Source organism: Callorhinus ursinus, unplaced genomic scaffold (genome assembly GCF_003265705.2).
Source record: "Callorhinus ursinus isolate GAN/ISIS: 27379988/994484 unplaced genomic scaffold, GSC_fseal_2.0 scaffold5, whole genome shotgun sequence".
NCBI classification, from domain to species: Eukaryota; Metazoa; Chordata; class Mammalia; order Carnivora; family Otariidae; genus Callorhinus; species Callorhinus ursinus.
Window position 1 is genome coordinate 82,781,046 of NW_027397067.1, and position 18,574 is coordinate 82,799,619.

Genomic DNA, 18,574 nt, shown 5'->3' on the forward strand with positions numbered 1-18,574 from the left:
TTAAGTATTTTTTTAAAAAATATTTATTCATTTGAGACACAGAGATACAGAGAGAGAGCTCAAGCAGGGGGAGAGGCAGAGGGAGAGGGAGAAGCAGGGAGCCACCCAGGCGCCCCAAGTATTTTTTAATTGAGGGACCCCTGGCTGGCTCAGTTGGTGGGGCATGTGACTTGACCTTGGGGTTGTGAGTTCAAGCCCATGTTGGGTGTAGGGATTACTTAAATAAACAAGGGACGCCTGGGTGGCTCAGTTGGTGAAGCGACTGCCTTCGGCTCAGGTCATGATCGTGGAGTCCCGGGATCGAGTCCCGCATCGGGCTCCCTGCTCGGCGGGGAGTCTGCTTCTCCCTCTGACCCTCCCCCCTCTCATGTGCTCTTTCCTTCTCTGTCTCTCTTATTCTCTTTCAAATAAATAAATAAATCTTTTAAAAAAAAATAGGGGCACCTGGGTGGCTCAGCCGTTAAGCGTCTGCCTTCGGCTCAGGTTGTGCTCCCGGGGTCCTGGGATCGAGCCCCCCATCGGGCTCCCTGCTCCGCAGGAAGCCTGCTTCTCCCTCTGCCACTCCCCCTGCTTGTGTTCCCTCTCTTGTTGTCTCTCTGTCTCCCTCTCTCTGTCAAATAAATAAAATCTTTGAAAAAATAATAAAAAATAAACCACATCTAATAAATATTTTTGGACTGATACACAAAGTTCCATTAATTCTAAGTGTACAACACAGTGATTCCCCAAGTCTATACACAATGCTGTGCTCCTGGCCTTACCTATTTTATAAGTCTGCCTCCCCTCTAGAAATGTAAGCTCCACGAGGGCAGGGATTTGAAGTTTGATTCATGCTAAATCTCCAAGTCCTAAAGTGCTTAGTACAGAGCAGGTGCTGAATACACAGCTGGTGAACAGATGAATGAACAGCTTTCCTCCTCCTGTAAGTGCTGTGCTGTCTGGGCCTCTCTTAGGTCACACTGTATGGTTTTCTTCTTAGCCCTTTGGCAGCTCTTCTGATTCTGGGCCTTCTCCTTTGCTTGCAGCATTGTCTGCCTGCCAGATTCTCTCTTGCTTCTCTCACCTAGTGACCTGGGTTGACCTCTTCAGAGCCCTACCCCCAGCCCAGATCCACCTAGCTAGCCCCTTTCCCCCTCCATGCCCTTCCACACAGGCCCTGTCTGGGAGCTCTACAGTACTTCTCCCTCCAGCTTTCTGTCTCAACCACTAACTCTTCCATTTATTTTTTCATTTCTTTGAGAAAGAGAGCGAGAGCACGTGCGAGAGAAGCAGAGGGAGAGGGAGAAGCAAGCTCCCTGCTGAGCAGGGCGCCCCATGCAGGGGGCTCGATCTCAGGACCCTGGGATCAGGACCTGAGCTGAAGGCAGCCGCTTAACCCACTGAGCCACCCAGGTGCTCTAACTCTTCCATTTAAATAGCCATGAAATCCAGCCAGTTCCATCTCCTAAGCATCTCTGGAAACAGCCTCCCCTCCAGCCCTATCGGCACCACCCCCACACAGATGCAGGTCTCAGCCAGTCTTGAGTAGCTCGAATCTGAGCCTGTCACTCTCCCACTGAGCACATCCCCATTGCTCCTGATGCCCTGTCTTACCCAGATCCTGAGGGCCTGCCTGCTCTGCCCCTCCACGTTTGCCTCCAGGCTCCAACTTTTCGGCTTGGATTCCTCTTCTCCACTTTCTCCCTCCTGGGAGCCCTCCCGGAACCCACCAGTGGGGAAAGTGGGCCCCACTTTCCCCGCTGCTTCCCCCATCCAGGCCTGGGGCTGCGGGGGCTACTACTGTTCTCTGCCAGCACTCCCGGTCGCGGCCCGGCCAAAATGAATCTTCGCGCCAGAGCACTAACCGTTCTGTCCCTCCATGGCGGCACCTCGGACTAGCGCGGCCCACCGCTGAGCTTCCTGGGGGTTGAGGAAGTGCAGGCTGAGGGTCCCAGGCCCGCCAGGCGGAGGCTGCAGCTCATGCTGGCTGGGGCCTCGGACCGTGTAGGAAACGGACTCCAAGGGCCATTCCAAACTGACCTGAGGAAGGGGAGAGTCCAGGCTCAGCGTCCCCCGCCAGCACACGCTGCATGAGGACCAGAGGAACACGAGGTCACATTTACAGACCACTCACCCTGTCCCGCGCCCTTGCCCCCAAGTTACCTTACGAAACCCTCACCAGACGCCTCTAAGGGCGGGTCGGAGAGCATCTGTCTCCCTTCTACAGACGAGGAAACGGAAGCAAGGGCAAATCAACTGCTCAAGGGCACACAGCCGGCCCGCGGAGGACACCGACCCGGTCCCGCGCCCCCGCCGCCCCCACTCACCGCCCCGGGCCCCGCGCCCAGCAGCTCCAGCCGGAAACGCCCGGGCCGCTCGGGGTCCGCGCTCAGCTGCAGCTTCCGCAGCTGTGCCTCGGCGTCCGGCCCCGCGCCCAGTGGCCTCACCGCGGCGTGCACAGCCAGGAGCACCCCGGCCGAGGCCGGGTCCGAGGGCGGCGCCATCTCCGGTCCGGCCCCGGCCTGGACCCCCAAGCCCGCTTCCGTGGGCTCGGGCCTCTGAGCGCCTCGGCCGGCCGGGAACTGGGGCCGCGAGCCTGGGGTTCCGGCCGTGGCCAGAGCGCCGGAGCCGGGTCTAACCCTCCTGCTTTGCCCAGGATGAGCACGGCCTGGAGGCTCTGCGGGCGGGGGCTGCAGCCCAGCGGTCCGTGTCACCCGGCCGCGCGGGGCCGGAGCTGGGCGCCGCTCCCAGGCTCCTTCCGGCCCGCCCCCCGCCGCCCGCTGGGCTGCCCGGCCCGCCCACCTCGCGTGGGTCCGCCAGCCACTCCCGGGAACGCGGGCTGACACCAGGGGCGGGACGAATGAGGGGCCTCAACCAATGAGCGCCAGGGAAGGAGGAGGGCTCGCACGCGCTGGAAGAGTGACGGACAGGCACCGCAGCCAGTAGAAGTGGAAGAAACGAGTGAATGGCGGGAGACGCTTCCTATGGCTATCCGAGCTCTCGATCCCGGCGGCCGAAGCGGGCCATTCAGGGGCGGGGGGCCGGGCCTTGCGAACGCTTGTTGTTGTCCGGCTCGGGGAGGCAGAGGTCGCTCGCTCGCTCCTTTGCTCGTTCGGGCCTTGGGTGGCGGTCGGCGGGCAGGTCGGTCGCGGTAGTCGGTCGCCGTGCAGGGGCGAGGCTATGTCGCGGTGGCAGCCCGGCAGGGCCGGCAGGGCCGGGAGTAACGGGACGTCGCCGCGGAGCCTCTTCCCCCGGATACAGTGCGGCCCGAAAGGAGGCCGCGGCGCCGCCCTCCGGTCCTGAGGAGCTCGCGCTGCCCGGAGCCCTCACCGCCTTCTTACCCGCGCCGACGTCAACCGGCCCGACCCGGCCCGGCCCGGCCACACCGAGCGCCGCGCAAGCAGGTAGGTGTCCGCCCTGTCCCGGGCGCCGCGTCGGGGCCTCCAGCACTCCAGCCCCCAGCGGCCTCCGCACTGGCGCGCGTGCGCGTCCCGGGACGCACGGCCTCCTGGGATTTGTAGTTCTCCGCGGCTAGCTTGGGGTTTTCCTTAGCCCCCGCGGAGAGGCGGGTGCGGCCAGGCTGACGCTGGAGCGCCTTAGCGGCTGGCCGACGGGCCTTTCGGGGGTCGTGGTACCTGCCTCTGTTCCTTGGTGTCCGAAGAATTAGGCGCACTTGTGGAGAAGAACGGAGAAGCCTATGGGTTTGCTCTCTACCTCCCTAGAGACCCCGTAGAACAGGGGAGAGTGCTGGGTCCAGGTGACCGCAGGGCCCCAGCCCCAGGTGTGCTGGGTCCTAACCCGGTGCAGGTTCTTACTGTAGCTGAGGAGCTTAGCCCGAGGGGGTACTGCAGGAGTCCCGTGCGTCCGAGGGCTTACAGTGACCCCTCCCCCCCACCATGGCGGGTGAGGCTCTTCCCTCCAGATGGACGGGGTCCAGGGAGATAAGCCAGCGAGCCCTAGCATGAGCAGCATCCCTGGTACGCCCCCAGGTATCGGGGCGGGGAGAAGGGGGTTGGCTGAGCTGCAGCCTGGGCTTGCCACTCTCAGGTAAGAGGATCTAATTTCTCTCTCCTGCCAGTGCTGAGGGTTTAGGAGTAAGCTGCAGGAGGGACCCAGCTTGTTTCTAACGGCACCACTTAACTGGGTAGGGAGGCCAAAGGCTGAGCTTTGGGCGCCAGCTACTCAGGGACTGGCCTCCCATCCTCAGGCAGCACTAGCCCCTCCGAGCACAGGACCCCTTCCTCAAGGACATGAAGCTGTTGGAGAACTCGAGCTTCGAGGCCATCAACTCACAGCTGACAGTGGAGACTGGAGATGCCCACATCATCGGCAGGTGAGGCCTGGGCTCCGTGGGCCTCAGAGGTTACGATGTCCTGGCCCAGAGTTGAAGGTCCCCCTCGCACCTTGTAGGATTGAGAGCTACTCGTGTAAGATGGCGGGAGATGACAAGCATATGTTCAAGCAGTTCTGCCAGGAGGGCCAGCCCCACGTGCTAGAGGCACTGTCTCCACCCCAGACCTCAGGCCTCAGCCCCAGCAGGTGAGCCGGGGCAGAGTCGGCCCACGGTGGGCTGTGGGGTGCAGGGCAGTGCTGGGCTGATGCTTTTCTCCGTGCAGACTGAGCAAGAGCCAAGGTGGTGAGGATGAGGGTCCGCTGAGCGACAAGTGCAGCCGCAAGACCCTCTTCTATCTGATTGCCACGCTCAATGAGTCCTTCCGGCCTGACTATGACTTCAGCACAGCCCGAAGCCATGAGTTCAGCAGGGAACCCAGCCTCAGCTGGGTGAGGGTCAGGCTGGGGGGAGGGGCCCACAGCCCCACAGCTGTGCTTACTGTCCTTCCTGACCTGCAGTGGCCCCTGGGCTCAGCCCGGTTCATGCCCTCTGTCCTGCATCCCGAGTCAGTCCCAACTGTGACCATCCTAGGTGGTGAACGCAGTCAACTGCAGTCTGTTCTCGGCAGTACGGGAAGACTTCAAGGCCCTGAAGCCACAGCTCTGGAATGCAGTAGATGAGGAGATCTGCCTGGCCGAATGTGACATCTACAGGTGGGCTGGCACCCCTGCGGGTGGGCCCTGGGCGTGCATGGCACGTGGGCCTTCGTACCACCTCTTGCCCCGCACTCCCCAGTTACAACCCAGACTTGGACTCAGATCCCTTTGGGGAGGATGGCAGCCTCTGGTCCTTCAACTACTTCTTCTACAACAAGCGGCTCAAGCGGATTGTCTTCTTCAGCTGCCGCTCTATCAGGTTGGCCCCTGCCCGCCTCCTTTCCTTTAGCTCCTGTTTGGCCCACACACCATTTCCCCCAGCTGTGCCCCCCCCGACTTTGTCCTCCCTGGACATTCTCCCTGGGGCCAGCAACTGGCCAGGGATAGGCAGTCCTAAGACCAGTCCCCACACCTCCCCCAGTGGATCCACCTATACCCCGTCGGAGGCAGGCAACGAGCTGGACATGGAGCTGGGGGAGGAGGAGGAGGAGGAAGAGGAGGAGCGCGGAGGTGGAGGCAGTGAGGGCGGACCTGAGGAGACGAGCGCCATGGAGGACAGGTGTGTGACGGTCACTGGAGCCAGGGCTGGGGGGGCAGTGGGCACCCCTCTGCCTGATCTCCTGGGTGTTGGCTCCTCTAAGCTCACTGTGTGCCCCCTTCTACCCAGGGTCCCGGTGATCTGTATGTGAGGGTGAGGAGCAGAGGCCCCAGCTTCATTCCGCTTCAGCCAGTGCCTGGAACTGCCCACTCGGGGGCCCCAGGGCCTCCCCAGCTGGTGGTCAGCCCCTGGCCCTGCCACGGCTCCAGCGCCGCCCAAGGCCACGCCCACCTAGCCCTTTGGCTCCGGCCTACAGATGTCTACTCACCCTCACAGGCTCCGGCTGCCCGTGTTGTGGTTGGCCTGGACAGCACAGGGCCTGGTGGGAAGGCCACTGCCTGTCCCAGTGAACTGACAAAGACAGGGACAGCTGGACTACAGAGTTTATTTTTGTATTTTGTGCCGGATCAGGAGTGGGCCTGCACACTCCAGCCCAAAGGGTCTGAGATCCAGTCAGCAGGCCCCTGCGGTCACCACCCTGGGCTTGGCCAGCCCCTGGCGCCCACCTGTACCCCCTCTGCCCCCCCCACCCGCCACCTTGCCCATTGGGCAGCGTGCACTGAGTGTCACTTTGCTGCAGCTGTTTGTTTCCAATAAAAATTTCTGTGACTTAGTGGGGACCTAGGCTCTGTGCTGTGTTGGGGGTGGGGTCTGCGTCGAAGGCGGGGCCTACGGCGTCTGGTAGCCTAGCAACGGTCTTCGGGTCCGTTGAGCCGCCTCGACCTGCAGCCGCTAGAATGGAGACTGAAGACTCAGACGCGAGCAACCCCTATTCAGTAGAAGGCAACAAGTGCCTGGACCCGGACGTGTGTGACGCTGACAGCTGCGACATCCCAGACCCAGGGCTGCTCAAGGAAAAGAACGGTGAGGTGGCCTGGCCTCGCCCCCAGATGCCCACGTGGCTGCAGGCACGTCTTGCTCAGGCAGGAGCTCTGTCTGCTGCCACGCCACACTCCCTGGGCAGTCCCTTAACCCGGCAGGGCCCTCCAGAGAGGGCCTGCCTACAGCCTCCAGAGTTAGGGGTCCAAGACCACACGGTGAGAGTGCTTCTACTGCTGATCTGCAGAGGTGCTTTCGGAGCCAGTCCCACGGCTTTTTACCAGCAGCTCCCGGTGGCAGAACATGACCCCACGTGCCCGTGCCCACCAGCTGTGGCTGTTCCTACGTGCGGGCCTCCATGACTTTGTAGAAAAGGTGGGGCTTGCCTGTGGGCCCTGCACTGAGGCCTCTTCTGGCCCATCTCTTCCCCTAGGTGTCCCTAGTATGCCCCCAGCCCAGATCCCCTTGGCTCCCCTGGGCAGGTGCACTACCTCTCCAGCCCCCCCCCCGCCCCCACCCCCCAGCTGACTGCAGGCCTGTTCATCCTGGCCCACAGGAAAAGAGAGGTGAGCTGTGTGTGGCACGCTTGACCCATGGGCTGGAGCCGCTGCGCCACCTGAAAGTGGCAGCTGGGCTGTGCTCAGTGGCCCAGGACCCAGTGGGCAGACGCTTTGTGGTGCTCGATGGTGCAGGCCACCTGCACGTGCACAGAGAGGACGGATGGGCATACGAGAAGCTACAGGCCCCAGCCGTGCTCACGGGGCTGGTGGCAGTGCCGGGCCCGCTGGATGCTGTGAGCCGCTTTGTGGGTTGGGGCCCCAAGGGGCTGGCCATCCTAAGGCCTGACCTCAGCCTGCTGTGGCTGAGCAAGCCAGGGGTGGGCAGGGTGCCAGGCCACGAGCCCCTCTGCTGTCTGCCGGTACCCAGCCTGGGGCTGTTGCTAGTGGCAGGGGCAGGTGGCAGCCTTGTGCTCTGGAAGTTCTGTTCAGGGGGTCGCCGCCTGGTGCCATGTGGGTCACCTCTGCAGCTGCCACCAAGCCCTACAGGTACACTCACCCGTTTGGTTCTGGGGCCCCTGCAGTCCCACCAAGTCCCACGCTGCTTCGCGGCCTATGGCTCCGCTGTACTCACCTTTGATCTGCACACCTGGGCCCTCGTAGACGTGCGCCGGGACCTGCACAAAACGTGAGGGGGCGCCTAAGGACCGGGAGAAAGGGAGGGTGGCAGGGAGAGGCAAATCCAGGAGGGCAAGCGGGTCATGGCAGGGGCGCAGGGGCTCACACACTGGGAGGCACAGAGTCTGCCAGGGCCGCCTCCTCCCCTTCAGCGCTATCTTGGACTTGGCCTACTGCCTAGAGGTAGAGGCCATGGTGACAGCCTCGCGCGACAGCACGGTGAAGGTGTGGGAGGCTGACTGGCGGATCCGGATGGTGTTCATGGGCCACACAGGTGCGCCATGCCACTGAGGCCCATTCCCTCTCCACCCTGTGCACGGCCCACGGGAAAGAGCTCTGGGCTCTGGCCAAGCTTCTCTGCACTGGCTGCACCCCGGGCTGACGGCTCCCCTTTCCCAGCCCCCGGGGGAGCCCGAGTGACCCATGTCCCTCCCACAGGCCCGGTGACAGCTCTGGCTGTGCTCCCGAACACGTCCCTGGTACTGTCGGCCTCGCAGGACGGGACGCTGCGCACCTGGGACCTGCAGGCGGCAGCACAGGTGGGCGAGGTGGCGCTGAACTGCTGGGGCCCAGACGTGGCGTCTGGGCGCGTGAACCGCCTGCTGGCGCCCGCGGGCCCCAGCTGGCCGGTGCTCTCCCTGAGCGCCAGCAGCGTGGAGCTGTGGCGCCTTCGCGAGCTGTACTCGCCGCTGGCGCAACTGTCTGCCCCAGTGCTTCACGTGCAGGTGGTGCCTGCGCTGTCCGCACCCCCGCACCCGCTCCTGCCGGCGCGCCTCGTGTGCGCCTGCGCCGACGGCTCGGTCTACCTGGTGTCGGTCGCCACTGGGCGCACCGTGAGCGCGCTGCTGCTCGAGCCCGATGACTGCGCAGCCTCAGTGCTTTATTGCCTGCCGCGCGAAGCACTGTGGCTGCTGACACGCACCGGACAGCTGGTGTGTGCCAGCGCGGCGCGCTGCCCCATGCGCGTGCTGCACCGCGTGTGCCCGCCCCCCGCGCCTGCGCCCAGGCCCTGCTGCCTGCACCTCTACAGCCACCTCACAGACCCCGGCAGCGCGTTTGCCGGCTGGGAGACCGTGTGCCAGCATGGGGGGGAGCCGTGCCGGAGCGACGCAGCCCGGGCCTGGAAGGACAAGAACCGGTGGGCACCGGGGGCGCCTGGGTGGCTCAGTCGTTAAGCGTCTGCCTTCGGCTCAGGTCATGGTCCCAGGGTCCTGGGATCGAGCCCCGCATCGGGCTCCCTGCTCCGCGGGAAGCCTGCTGCTCCCTCTCCCACTCCCCCTGCTTGTGTTCCCTCTCTCGCTGTGTCTCTCTCTGTCAAATAAATAAACAAAATCTTAAAAAAAAAAAAAAAGAACCGGTGGGTACCGGAGCCAGACGGTGGGGGCGGGGCGACGGTGCCCGAGCCCACAGGCTGATGTCCTGCACAGGTACCTGCCCGTGGTGGGGCACACGGATGGCACCCTGTCAGTCCTGGAGTGGCGCTGGTCGAAGACCGTCTTCCAAACCGAGGCACACAGCCCGGGCCCCGTCACCGCCATAGCGTCTACCTGGAACAGCATCGTGTCTTCCGGTCCATATCTCCCCTCCCCCCCGTAGATGGCCTGGGAATGCCTTCCCTGCCCCACAAAGGCCCAGCCCTGGCTCCCGCCCCTGCAGGCGGAGACTTGACAGTGAAGATGTGGCGCGTCTACCCCTATGCGGAGGAGAGCCTGAGCCTGCTGCGCACCTTCTCCTGCGGCCACCCTGCCGTGGGGCTCTGTGCACTTGGGAAGCGGATCACGGTGGGCTTCGAGGATCCGGACAGCGCCACCTATGGCTTGGTGCAGTTTGGCCTGGGCGACAGCCCCCGCTATGATCACAGGTCCCAGGATGACCCCACGGACCACATCACTGGTGAGGGGGCAGGGCAGAAGTAAAGCCCGAGGCGCCACATGGCCCTGGTCCCTCACCTGAGCCTTGTCCCTCAGGCCTGTGCTGCTGTCCCACGCTCAAGCTGTATGCCTGCTCCAGCCTGGACTGCACCGTCCGCATCTGGACGGCGGAAAACCGCCTGCTGCGGTGGGCTGGGGCTGGGGCTGGGGCTGGGAAGGAGGGAGTGAGGGGTTGGGAGCGTGTGGGTGGCACGCGGGCTCTCCTACCTCTACCCCGGCCAGAGCCTACAGTCTGGACAGGGGAACAGGGCCTTGCCCCTGCTAGGGCTTCAGCTTCCTACTTTGTGGAGCAAGGCTGGACTTTGGCCTTCCACACCCCTCCAGGCTCCTGCAGCTGAATGGTGCCCCACAGGGCCTGACCTTCAGCAGCAACAGTGGGGACCTGGTGTTGGCTCTGGGCTCCCGACTCTGCCTGGTCTCTCATAGGCTCTACCTGCCCACATCCTACCTGGTTAAGGTACACAGTGAGCACAGGATGGTGTTGGGGGGTGTTCCTGTGGGTGGACAAGCCTCCTGAGGCCAGGGCTATAGGTTCCTTTCTCCTGTTCAGAAGCTGTGCCAGAAGGTCCCTGATGTGGTGGATGACCCTCTACTACCACTGACCAGCCAGGAGTCGCGGACCTCAGCCCAGCTGCAGAGGCTCGCCAATCTCCATGGGGTGGCCAGTCTTAGGTCTGCTGGCAGGCCCAGCTGAGCTGTCCTGGAGGCCCCTGCCCAGCTCCCCTGAGTCAGGGCCTGGCTGGGTGACCCCAAGCACAAGGCCCCAGAGCTCCCAGGCCACATAGGCCACCCCAATCCCCGATCCCAGCTCTGGCATCCCTCCTCCTGCCAGAGGCCTGGCCACCCCCACCCCCAGGTCCTTGCCCCAGCATCTGCCCAATCCCACCAGTGATGACACCAGTGTCCCACCTGTGCCCATCCTTGTCTGCAGCACAGACTTGTCTTTCATCCATCGCCAGACGGCAACACCTCAGCAGCCAGTGTTGGAGGAGGTGGGGTGGGTCCTGACCCCTCAACACCCCAAAGCCCCAACCCTGCACCTGGCCCAGGCCCAGGCCACTCCCGTTCAGTCGTCGGGAGAGGCCTGGGGTCCCTGTGGTTGTCTGGGAAGCACGTGGCAAGACTGAAGGAGGAATGAGCTGACCCCTGACCCCTCCCCCAGGACTTGGAAGCCCTAGTTGCCCGGGATCAAGACCTTCAGCAGCTGAGTCTGGGGCTGGTGGTCCCGACAGCCCAGCCCCCACCCTCCCAGCACGAGCGGCAGGAGGCGTTTGACAACTACTTGCACCTGATCTATGGCCCTGGCTTGCTGGTGGGTGTGAGGCCTCCCCCAGCCTCAGCCTTGACTCCAGCCCCTCCCTCCGCCCAGGGCCTCCCACACTGCCCATCTCCACTGCATCCCTCCCAGGACGTGCCTTCTGGAAGAGAGTTCCAGCGGTGGAGTACCGTGACCCTCACCGCGGAGAGAGAGACCTGGGACGTGTGCACCTTACACAGAGCTGCCAACTGTCTTTGGAAGGCCAGAGTCTGCCCTGAAGTCCCGACAGTGCCCGCAGCCCTCCCCCAACAGGACCCGGGAGCTGTGGGCCAGCGCTTTGTCCACCCTCCCCGAGTCCCCTTGCCTATCCCACCCATACGCCGGGGGGTGCACAGCAAGGCATCCCAGGTAAGGCCTCCCACCCCTCCCACCTCTGCCCCGGCCCCATGAGCCTGCGGCCACCCGGTGACAGACATCTCCCTCACCCCAGCTGCTGGCCCGCTCCTCCCTGAGCAGTAACCTGGGCCTCAGTCTGGACCTGCAGCTGCATTTGGAGCGGCTCCGAGGGGAGAAGCCTGTGGTCCCAGGCCCACCGGCCCTCCACCTGCAACACGGGGTGAGGGGCAGGCGGTGCTGCCTACCCAAGAGCAGGGCTGCAGGGGCGCTGAGGGTCCGTGCTTGGCTCTGAGCCCTTCTCCTGCCCTCAGGACCCCCTCTTGATGAAGAGGCGGCCCAAGGAGCCTCTTTCCAACCTCCGAGGCTTCTTTCCTACCAGCATTCAGCCCTGCAAGGTGAGAGCCCCTCGCTCTTCCCGGAGGCGCCCCCCCGGAGGTGTTTGTCACCGGGGCAACCTTATGTCCCCCCCCACATCTTCCCTTTGCGCAAATCTTGTGCTGAAGTCTGACCTGAGAGCCACGCCCGCCCACAGCCTTCCACCCACCTCCTGGCCAGCCCTGTCCTCTGGGGGCCAGCTGCCAGAGAGCCAGAGATTCCTGGGGGGGACACCAGGCCAAGCCAGAGCCTCTGCCCCCTGGTTGTGCCTACATACCTCCTCCCCAGTTCAAGTGCTGGGTGGGTCCTGTATGGACTTGGGAAGATCAGAGTCCTCTCCCTTTAGCGGCGTGAAGCTAACGGGGGCTGGCCCCTTGCAATCTACCACCTTCCCAACCTCTCTCGCCCCAGACACCCAGATAAGCCTCTCTCCAAGCATATTCCGGCACTGTCAGCAGCCCAGACGTCCTCCTCAGTCATCACAGCTGATGTCTCACTGACTGCCCTTCCGCCTGATTTCTAAAGCTTTTTTTTTTTTTTTTTTGCCTGTCTGTGTGTTTTGGGTGTCAACTGAGAAAAGAGGCAGAACTGAAATAAAACAAAAGCATTTACTTGGGGTCTTAGAATTGCAGTTTGGGGAGCACAGATTTGGTAGCAACCCAGATCGAATCTTGCTGAGGAGTAAAAGCCAGGTGACTGTCTTGGCAAGTTGCAGGAGCACTAGGAAACTTACACCAGTTATGGGAAAATGTAATTAAATTGTACACTTCACTGGTTTTCTGAGCACTTTAGTTTGGTTACAGGAAAAATAGTTTTTGCAGAGTGTCCACTTTTTTTTTTTAGGATTTTACTTTTAAGCAATTTCTACACCCAATGTGGGGCCCGAACCCACAACCCTGAGATCAGGAGTTGTGTGCTCCACGAACTGAGCCTGCCAGGGGCTCTGCAGAGTGTCCACTTTTTTTTTTTTTTTTTGGTCAAGAACGCAGGGGCAGCAGTCCTATGTTCAGTCTTGGCCCAGTTCCATATAATTCCTCTTTCAAAAACGGGATGAAGTTTTAGTTCCCAGTCTCTGATGTTAGGAGGTTTAACCCACGTTGGCTCCGACAGGGGGTGTGAGCCCCGGCCGGAGCAGGCGGGCCGGGGCGGGGCTGGCGCTGGGGCTGCTCTGCCAGGTGGTCTCTGGGGTGGGGTGGCGTTCAGGTCTCAGCGCCCGTGCTGTGTGCCACCCCAGGACTTGCAGCGGCGGGTCAGCTTCCCCGGCAGCGTGCCCAACTCGGTGGTGCTGCAGCAGATGTGGCTTCACCGGGAGGTCAGCAGCCTCGGAGCCCTCGCCCAGCACACTAGCCGCAGAAGCAAGGCAAGGGGGCCCTGGGGGGCCTCGTCCTCGGGCTCTGCAGGAGGGGGTCTGCGGTCCCCGCAGCGCAGTGTGCCAGCGACCGCCTGTGCTCTCCCCTGTGCAGCCAGGAAGGCGCCAGGATGACCTGTGGCTGCCGCGGCGCATCGGGTGGCGCACGGCCAGGTGGCAGCAGAAGCTGACCGGGTGGTTGGGGGAAGAGGAGGAGGAGGAGGAGGAGGGGCAGCGGTATGTGGACTGGTCCTCAGATACCCTGAGCCCACCTACGCAGCTCTCCGAGTCCGAGGAGACGGAGGCTCAGGTAGGCGCCTGCTAGGGGCTGGGCTGCCGAGCGCGGCGCGGGGTGGAGAGGAGGGGCCTGCAGCTGCTGCCGCTCCCGCAGGACTCCGAGTATTTGACCCCGAAGCGCGCGCACTCTCGCACCGCCACCAGGCCTGAGACCTGCTTTCTCCACCCCGGGCACCCCCACGGGCACTCGCTCTGGGAAGAGCGCTACGGGCATCTGCCCAGGTTCCTGCATTTTTTCGTCGGCCAGAACTGGTTCAAAAAGCTGTTCCCCATCTTCACCTTGGAGGTTCGGGGGTCTCGGGCACCTGGGAAGCCCAGGCTGGCGGGGGGGGGGGGGGGGGGCAGGGCCTCAGCACGCGGTACCCGCAGGCCTACCCCGAGGTGAGCACGGTGGAGGGCCTGGCCTCACTGTTCGTGGACCTGCTGTACGAGGCCTCTTGGGCAGACGGCGTGCACATCTTGAAAGCGCTGCTGAGGCTGCTGCCCGACACGAGCAGAGACCTTCGTAACCAGCTGCAGGGCGTCCTCGTGCGCCTGCTCAACCTGGACCAGCCCCCCAGCCTCGAGGTGCACCGCTAGCCCCGCCCCCAGCCCCGCCCCACCGGCCTGCCCAGGGCCTTGCGCTCCCCACTCGACGCGCGTGGCTCTTGTGCCCTCAGGACCAGACGCAGAAGCAGTTCGTGATGCTGGCTCTGCAGCTGCTCCTGGCCGGCTCCCTGCAGTCCCGCGAGGTGGTGCTGGAACTCATGTCGTACTTCCTCTACTCGCCTGCCTCCCGCCGGTGGGTCTTTGCTCCCTACTCGTCCTCCCCGCTAGTGGGGGCGGCGGGGGGAGGCCTCTGGATCAGCTGCTCACACCTGTCCCAGGCCCGAGCTCAGGAAACTGCTGGATGGGCTGGGCCTTCAGGATCCGCAGGGCTTCCTGTTCAAGGAGATGATGACCTGGGTCCAGGGCCCGGACGCAGGCTCCAAGGCTGCCCTGCGCAAATGCTGCTGCCAGAAGCTGGAGGAAATGATCCAGAGGTTGCAGGTCCTGGGGGGCAGGGGTGGGGTAGGCTGCTTGCAGTGGAACCTCCTGTCTTGCCCACACCCCGCCCCCCCAGGCTTTCCCTAGGTCTTTGAGGGGAGGGGCGGGGGATCCAGGTGAGGCTGGCCGGCTCTTTGCCTTGCTCTGTATCTGTGCCTCATGGGTCCTCTTCTGTCTCCCAACCCCCCATTTCTGGGGATCATCCTGCTCCTCCCCAGGAAGGAGTCTGCAGCCAGATCTCAGGCTTGGGGCCAGGGGCAGCCTCTGCCTTGGGCTTGGGGGCACTGTCCACTGGCTGCTTCCTCCACAGACGGAGCACTTGCAGCCTTCCGTGGCCAAGTTGTCCGAGATGCTGCCCAAGGTCTCCCAGACCTCGGTGTTTCCATCTCCTCCCAAGGAGACCCTGTCGCGGATTTCAGTGCTCGCTGGGTCACCTCATGTCTCAAGGGCACCCTCAGTCCGTTCCTGGGTACCCTCCCTTGTGGTCTCACCCGGGGAGCGGAACTTGGCTGTCCTTGAGTCCGGAGCCAAGCCGACGCCTTCACCAACGCATCTCCGGCGGAGCAAACACGCGCTGTCTGAGGCGCCGCTGCACTTCTGCCCCTCCGAGGTCCACGCGCCCTCCTCAGCACCCGCCGCGCTGCTGGAAGAGTCACTGCCACTGGCGCAGACGGACTGGTCCCGGTCACAGATGCTGGACCTGGGGCCAATCGATGCGCTCAACTTCTTTTGCGAACAGCAGCGAGCACGGCTCGAGCAAGGTTTCCCGCAGGAGGAGCTCGAGACACTGCGCCTGAGCCCACGCCCACCCGAGTCCAACACCGTACTGCCCCAGCCCCGGGATCGCTGGTGAGGGGGCCCCCAGGCTGGGACGGGGCCGGTGGGGGGCAGTTGAGGGCCTGGCTGGGCCAAACCTACTCCTTACCCCTCCAGGCACTATCCCATCCTCCGGCTTCAGGAGGCCAAGGTCCAGAGGTCTCCGATGAGACTGAGGGGTGAGTGGGGACAGGGGTAGAATTGGGCCCCGACTTCTACCTCCACCGTAGCCGGGGTCCCAGTGGGCCTCGACCCCACCCTGAGACCTCACTGACCTGCTGGCCCGCAGGCTGGATGCGGTCCCGGCTCTGGGTGGGCCATACCCTCAGTGGCTCCATCCGGATGCTGAAGCTGCCGCTGCCGAGGGTAGAAGTTCAGCCTTTCCCCCCGGACTGGCCCAGGCCTGCCCGTCCGCTGCCCCCACGGCTCCTGCAACCCACCTTGCAGCGCTACTTTCTGCCAGATTATACAGAGACCCTGACAGCTACAGCTGACCAGACTGGTGGCCCCAGTCTCTTCTTCCCTCCAGCATGGAGTCAAGATGTGGCTCTCCAGCCAGCTGTTCTCCCCTGGAAATAAAGTCCAGAGGCCATGGCCAGAAAAAAAGGGTGCCACCTTCATCTTTGGGGACTGCAAGTGTGAGCAGGGCAGTCTCAATGGTGTGATGAATCTGCCAGTGGCCAGTTGCAGGGCAGGAGCTGGGGGCATGGTGGAATCTGGCATGGTCAGCACTTGGTGGAGCAGCATTCCTGGTGGGGGTGGGTCTGTCTGCCAGGAGCCGGACCCATCGCATGGGCATGTCCCTGCTCAGGCACTCAGCCTGTGTTTATCAATAAATTACTGGGGTCAAGATGGGAGTGGGGACTCCTGGGCCAGTGAATGGCCAAGCATGGAGGGACTGGGAGGGTCCACACACACATCTGTGTGTGTGTGTGTGTGTGTGTGTATTGAGTGGGGTGGAGGGCCTGCAGACTTCAAACCAGAGTCTACCCTTGGGCTGGAAGGGAGAAGAATTGATGGAGTCCCATGTGCTTTATTCAAGTAGCAATAAAGGGGCAACACCCTTTGGACCCTTCTATCTAAAAATTGCCACGGGGCGCCTGGGTGGCTCAGTTGGTTGAGCGACTGCCTTCGGCTCAGGTCATGATCTTGGAGTCCCGGGATCGAGTCCCGCATGGGGCTCCCTGCTCAGCGGGGAGTCTGCTTCTCCCTCTGACCCTCTTCCCTCTCGTGCTATCTCTCATTCTCTCTCTCTCTAATAAATAAATTTAAAAAGTTAAAAAAAATAAAAAATAAAAATTGTCACGAGACCGAACTTGTATGTGAAGTGCAGGGTCTCAGAGGCCTTGGCTTCCTTCTGAGCTGTCAGGACCTCCCAGGGCACTGGTCCCACAGCTTGTGGGGCACACGGCCCATGTGTTCACTTGCTATTAGGTCTGCCTTTGTTTTGTTTTTTAAAGATTTATCTATTTCTTAGAGAGAGCACAAGTGGGAGGGGCAGAGGGAGGGGGAGAAAGAATCTGTAGCAGACTCTGCCCCAGCCCAGAGTCCAACATGGGGCTCGATCCCATGACCCTGTGATCACAACCTGAGCAGAAACCAAGAGTCGGATGCTTGACTGACTGAGCCACCCAGGTGCCCTGGGTCTGCCTTTGTCAAGGGTTGTTCTAGCTTTTACATCCTCCTTTTGGGTCATTGAACAGCAGTTTCTTCCCTCTGAATGTGTTCAGCCTCCAACTTTAGACGTTTTTTTCTCAATGGTGTTCTGGATAGAATTTGTCTCTCATACCCTCTCCACAACCCCCAAACTGTGCCAGGGTTCTTGTCAAGGGGCTGTGGAGAGGGTGGCCCTTTCCTAGGCCAAGTAGGGCAAGAATTGCCAGGTCTGGAGAACCAAAGACATGACATTTGTATAAAAGGATCCGTGCCTGCTAAAACAAGGACTGTGGGGCCCATAGTAGTCTGCTTCTATGGGTGTTTCCTTTAAATTATAAAAGCAATAAATTCTTTTAAAATTACCAACATCAGAGGGGCACCTAGCTGGCTAAGTCGGTGGAGTGTGCGAATCTTGATCTCAAGGTCGTGAGTTCAAGCCCCATGTTGGGCATAGAGTTTACTTAAATCAAAGTAAATTAAAAATAGATAAAAATATATTTAAAAAATATCAACATGAGAAAGTGGGGCAAATTTAAACAAGTTTAAAAAATTAATTATAAAGGGAAACGGTATATATTAATACATATTAATATATAATTATCTTAAAATTAAGAAATCTATTCATCTATACCATTCAGAGAATAAAAAGGCCAGAGTGGGAGGAGATATCTGTAATACGTGTAACTATAAACGACTCATCTCCAAAATACATAAAGAAGGCGCCTGGGTGGCTCAGTCGTTAAGCGTCTGCCTTCAGCTCAGGTCATGGTCCCGGGGTCCTGGGATCGAGCCCCGCATCGGGCTCCCTGCCCGGCGGGAAGCCTGCTTCTCCCTCTCCCACTCCCCCTGCTTGTGTTCCCTCTCTCGCTGTGTCTCTCTCTGTCAAATAAATAAAAATAAAGTCTTTAAAAAAAAAAACAAAATACATAAAGAACTTCAACGAATCAATTAACAGTAAAAAAAATCACACAACCCAACAGAAAAAAATGTACAAAAAACTGGAATGAAATTTTCACTGTAGAAGAAATCAAAATCACAAATACATGTATTCCCTTCACTTCCTAACCGAGTTAGGCCTTAATGAGTTACCCAGTTCTCTGAGCCTTGGTTTCCCATGTATGAAATGGGGATGATGATGCGCAGAGGCTGCGCAGGACTGCTGTCAGAATTAAATGAACTTTATATCTAACACACTTAGGAATAATGCCTAGCACAGATTATGTAGATAGAAAACAAAGTCAGACCCCCCCTTTTTTTTAAAGATTTTATTTGTCAGAGAGAGAAGAGAGAGCACAAGCAAGGGGAGGGGCAGAGGCAGAGGGAGAAGCAGGCTCCCCTCCGAGCTGAAAGCATTCGCTTAACCAACTGAGCCACCCAGGTGTCCCTAGATCCCTTTCTCACATCATTTACAAAAGTAATGTTCAGATGATTTGAAGATTGCAATGTAGAAACTGAAACTATAAATATATCAAAAGGTAATTTAGAAAAATATTCACTCAGAATACTCAGAAGGAAAAGATAGACATATTTGCAGATTTAAAAAAAAAATTATGGCAAAGGGTGCCTAGGTGGCCTCGTCGGTTAAGCGTCTGCTTTCCACTTGGGTCATGGTCCCAGGGTCCTGGGATCGAGTCCCGCACTGGGCTTCCTGCTCAGCAGGGAGCCTGCTTCTCCCTCTCCCTTTGCCCCTCTCCCCTGCTCATGCTTTCCCTCTCTCTCTCAAATAAAATCTTAAAAATTTATGGCAAAAGAGACCATAAAATTAGGAACAAACCTCAAAGTGAATTGTATATTTAAATGTAAAACTAGGAAAAATTGAGAAGGAAATACAAAAGATCTTCTGGATGAGCAACTGATGAAGTATTCTCAGACATGATGCCCAAAACACCATATATGAAAGAAATCAGAAAG

At 60.5% G+C, this 18,574-nt stretch overlaps 3 protein-coding genes across 5 annotated transcripts; 2 read left to right on the forward strand and 1 right to left on the reverse strand.

Annotated features, from left to right (window-relative positions):
* Positions 1-6: 6 nt before the first annotated feature.
* Positions 7-2,771, reverse strand: SHARPIN (SHANK associated RH domain interactor). The gene is made up of 2 exons (XM_025870553.2): positions 2,307-2,771; positions 7-2,019 (listed from the first exon to the last, which is right to left on the reverse strand). Exons 1-2 carry the CDS (start codon positions 2,481-2,483, stop codon positions 1,840-1,842), a joined length of 357 nt encoding a protein of 118 aa, XP_025726338.2. The 5' UTR covers positions 2,484-2,771; the 3' UTR covers positions 7-1,839.
* Positions 2,772-3,019: 248 nt separating this feature from the next.
* MAF1 (MAF1 homolog, negative regulator of RNA polymerase III) lies at positions 3,020-6,179 on the forward strand. Of its 3 annotated transcripts, XM_073893372.1 has the most exons (9): positions 3,020-3,383; positions 3,902-3,956; positions 4,187-4,312; positions 4,390-4,518; positions 4,596-4,761; positions 4,904-5,025; positions 5,108-5,227; positions 5,390-5,527; positions 5,636-6,179. In XM_073893372.1, the coding sequence occupies exons 3-9, from the start codon at positions 4,230-4,232 to the stop codon at positions 5,655-5,657; spliced, it is 780 nt and encodes a 259-aa protein (XP_073749473.1). In that variant the 5' UTR covers positions 3,020-3,383; positions 3,902-3,956; positions 4,187-4,229; the 3' UTR covers positions 5,658-6,179. The 3 variants fall into 3 exon arrangements, with proteins under 3 accessions (XP_073749473.1, XP_025727095.1, XP_073749472.1); XM_025871310.2 differs by lacking the exon at positions 3,902-3,956; XM_073893371.1 differs by lacking the exon at positions 3,020-3,383 and having other exon boundaries at positions 3,902-4,026.
* A 64-nt stretch (positions 6,180-6,243) lies between these two features.
* On the forward strand, positions 6,244-15,857 carry WDR97 (WD repeat domain 97). The gene is given in 24 exon segments (XM_025870554.2): positions 6,244-6,669; positions 6,671-6,760; positions 6,942-7,570; positions 7,713-7,834; positions 7,999-8,698; positions 8,988-9,130; positions 9,217-9,453; positions 9,528-9,618; positions 9,816-9,948; positions 10,042-10,163; positions 10,423-10,483; positions 10,654-10,803; positions 10,900-11,157; positions 11,240-11,365; positions 11,457-11,540; positions 12,755-12,880; positions 12,984-13,178; positions 13,260-13,451; positions 13,535-13,732; positions 13,825-13,946; positions 14,032-14,190; positions 14,231-15,040; positions 15,125-15,186; positions 15,297-15,857. Coding segments are annotated over 24 exon segments (5,466 nt in total). The 5' UTR covers positions 6,244-6,303; the 3' UTR covers positions 15,587-15,857.
* The last annotated feature ends 2,717 nt before the right edge of the window (positions 15,858-18,574 follow it).

Coding starts and splice junctions, on each gene's coding strand:
- SHARPIN (XM_025870553.2), bottom strand. CDS start 2,483: ATGGCGCCGCCCTCGGACCCGGCCTCGGCCGGGGTGCTCCTGGCTGTG. Junction 2,020..2,306: donor TGGGCGCGGGGCCCGGGGCG/GTGAGTGGGGGC, acceptor CCCCTTCCTCAG/GTCAGTTTGGAATGGCCCTT.
- MAF1 (XM_073893372.1), top strand. CDS start 4,230: ATGAAGCTGTTGGAGAACTCGAGCTTCGAGGCCATCAACTCACAGCTG. Junction 4,313..4,389: donor GATGCCCACATCATCGGCAG/GTGAGGCCTGGG, acceptor CGCACCTTGTAG/GATTGAGAGCTACTCGTGTA. Junction 5,528..5,635: donor ACGAGCGCCATGGAGGACAG/GTGTGTGACGGT, acceptor CCTTCTACCCAG/GGTCCCGGTGATCTGTATGT.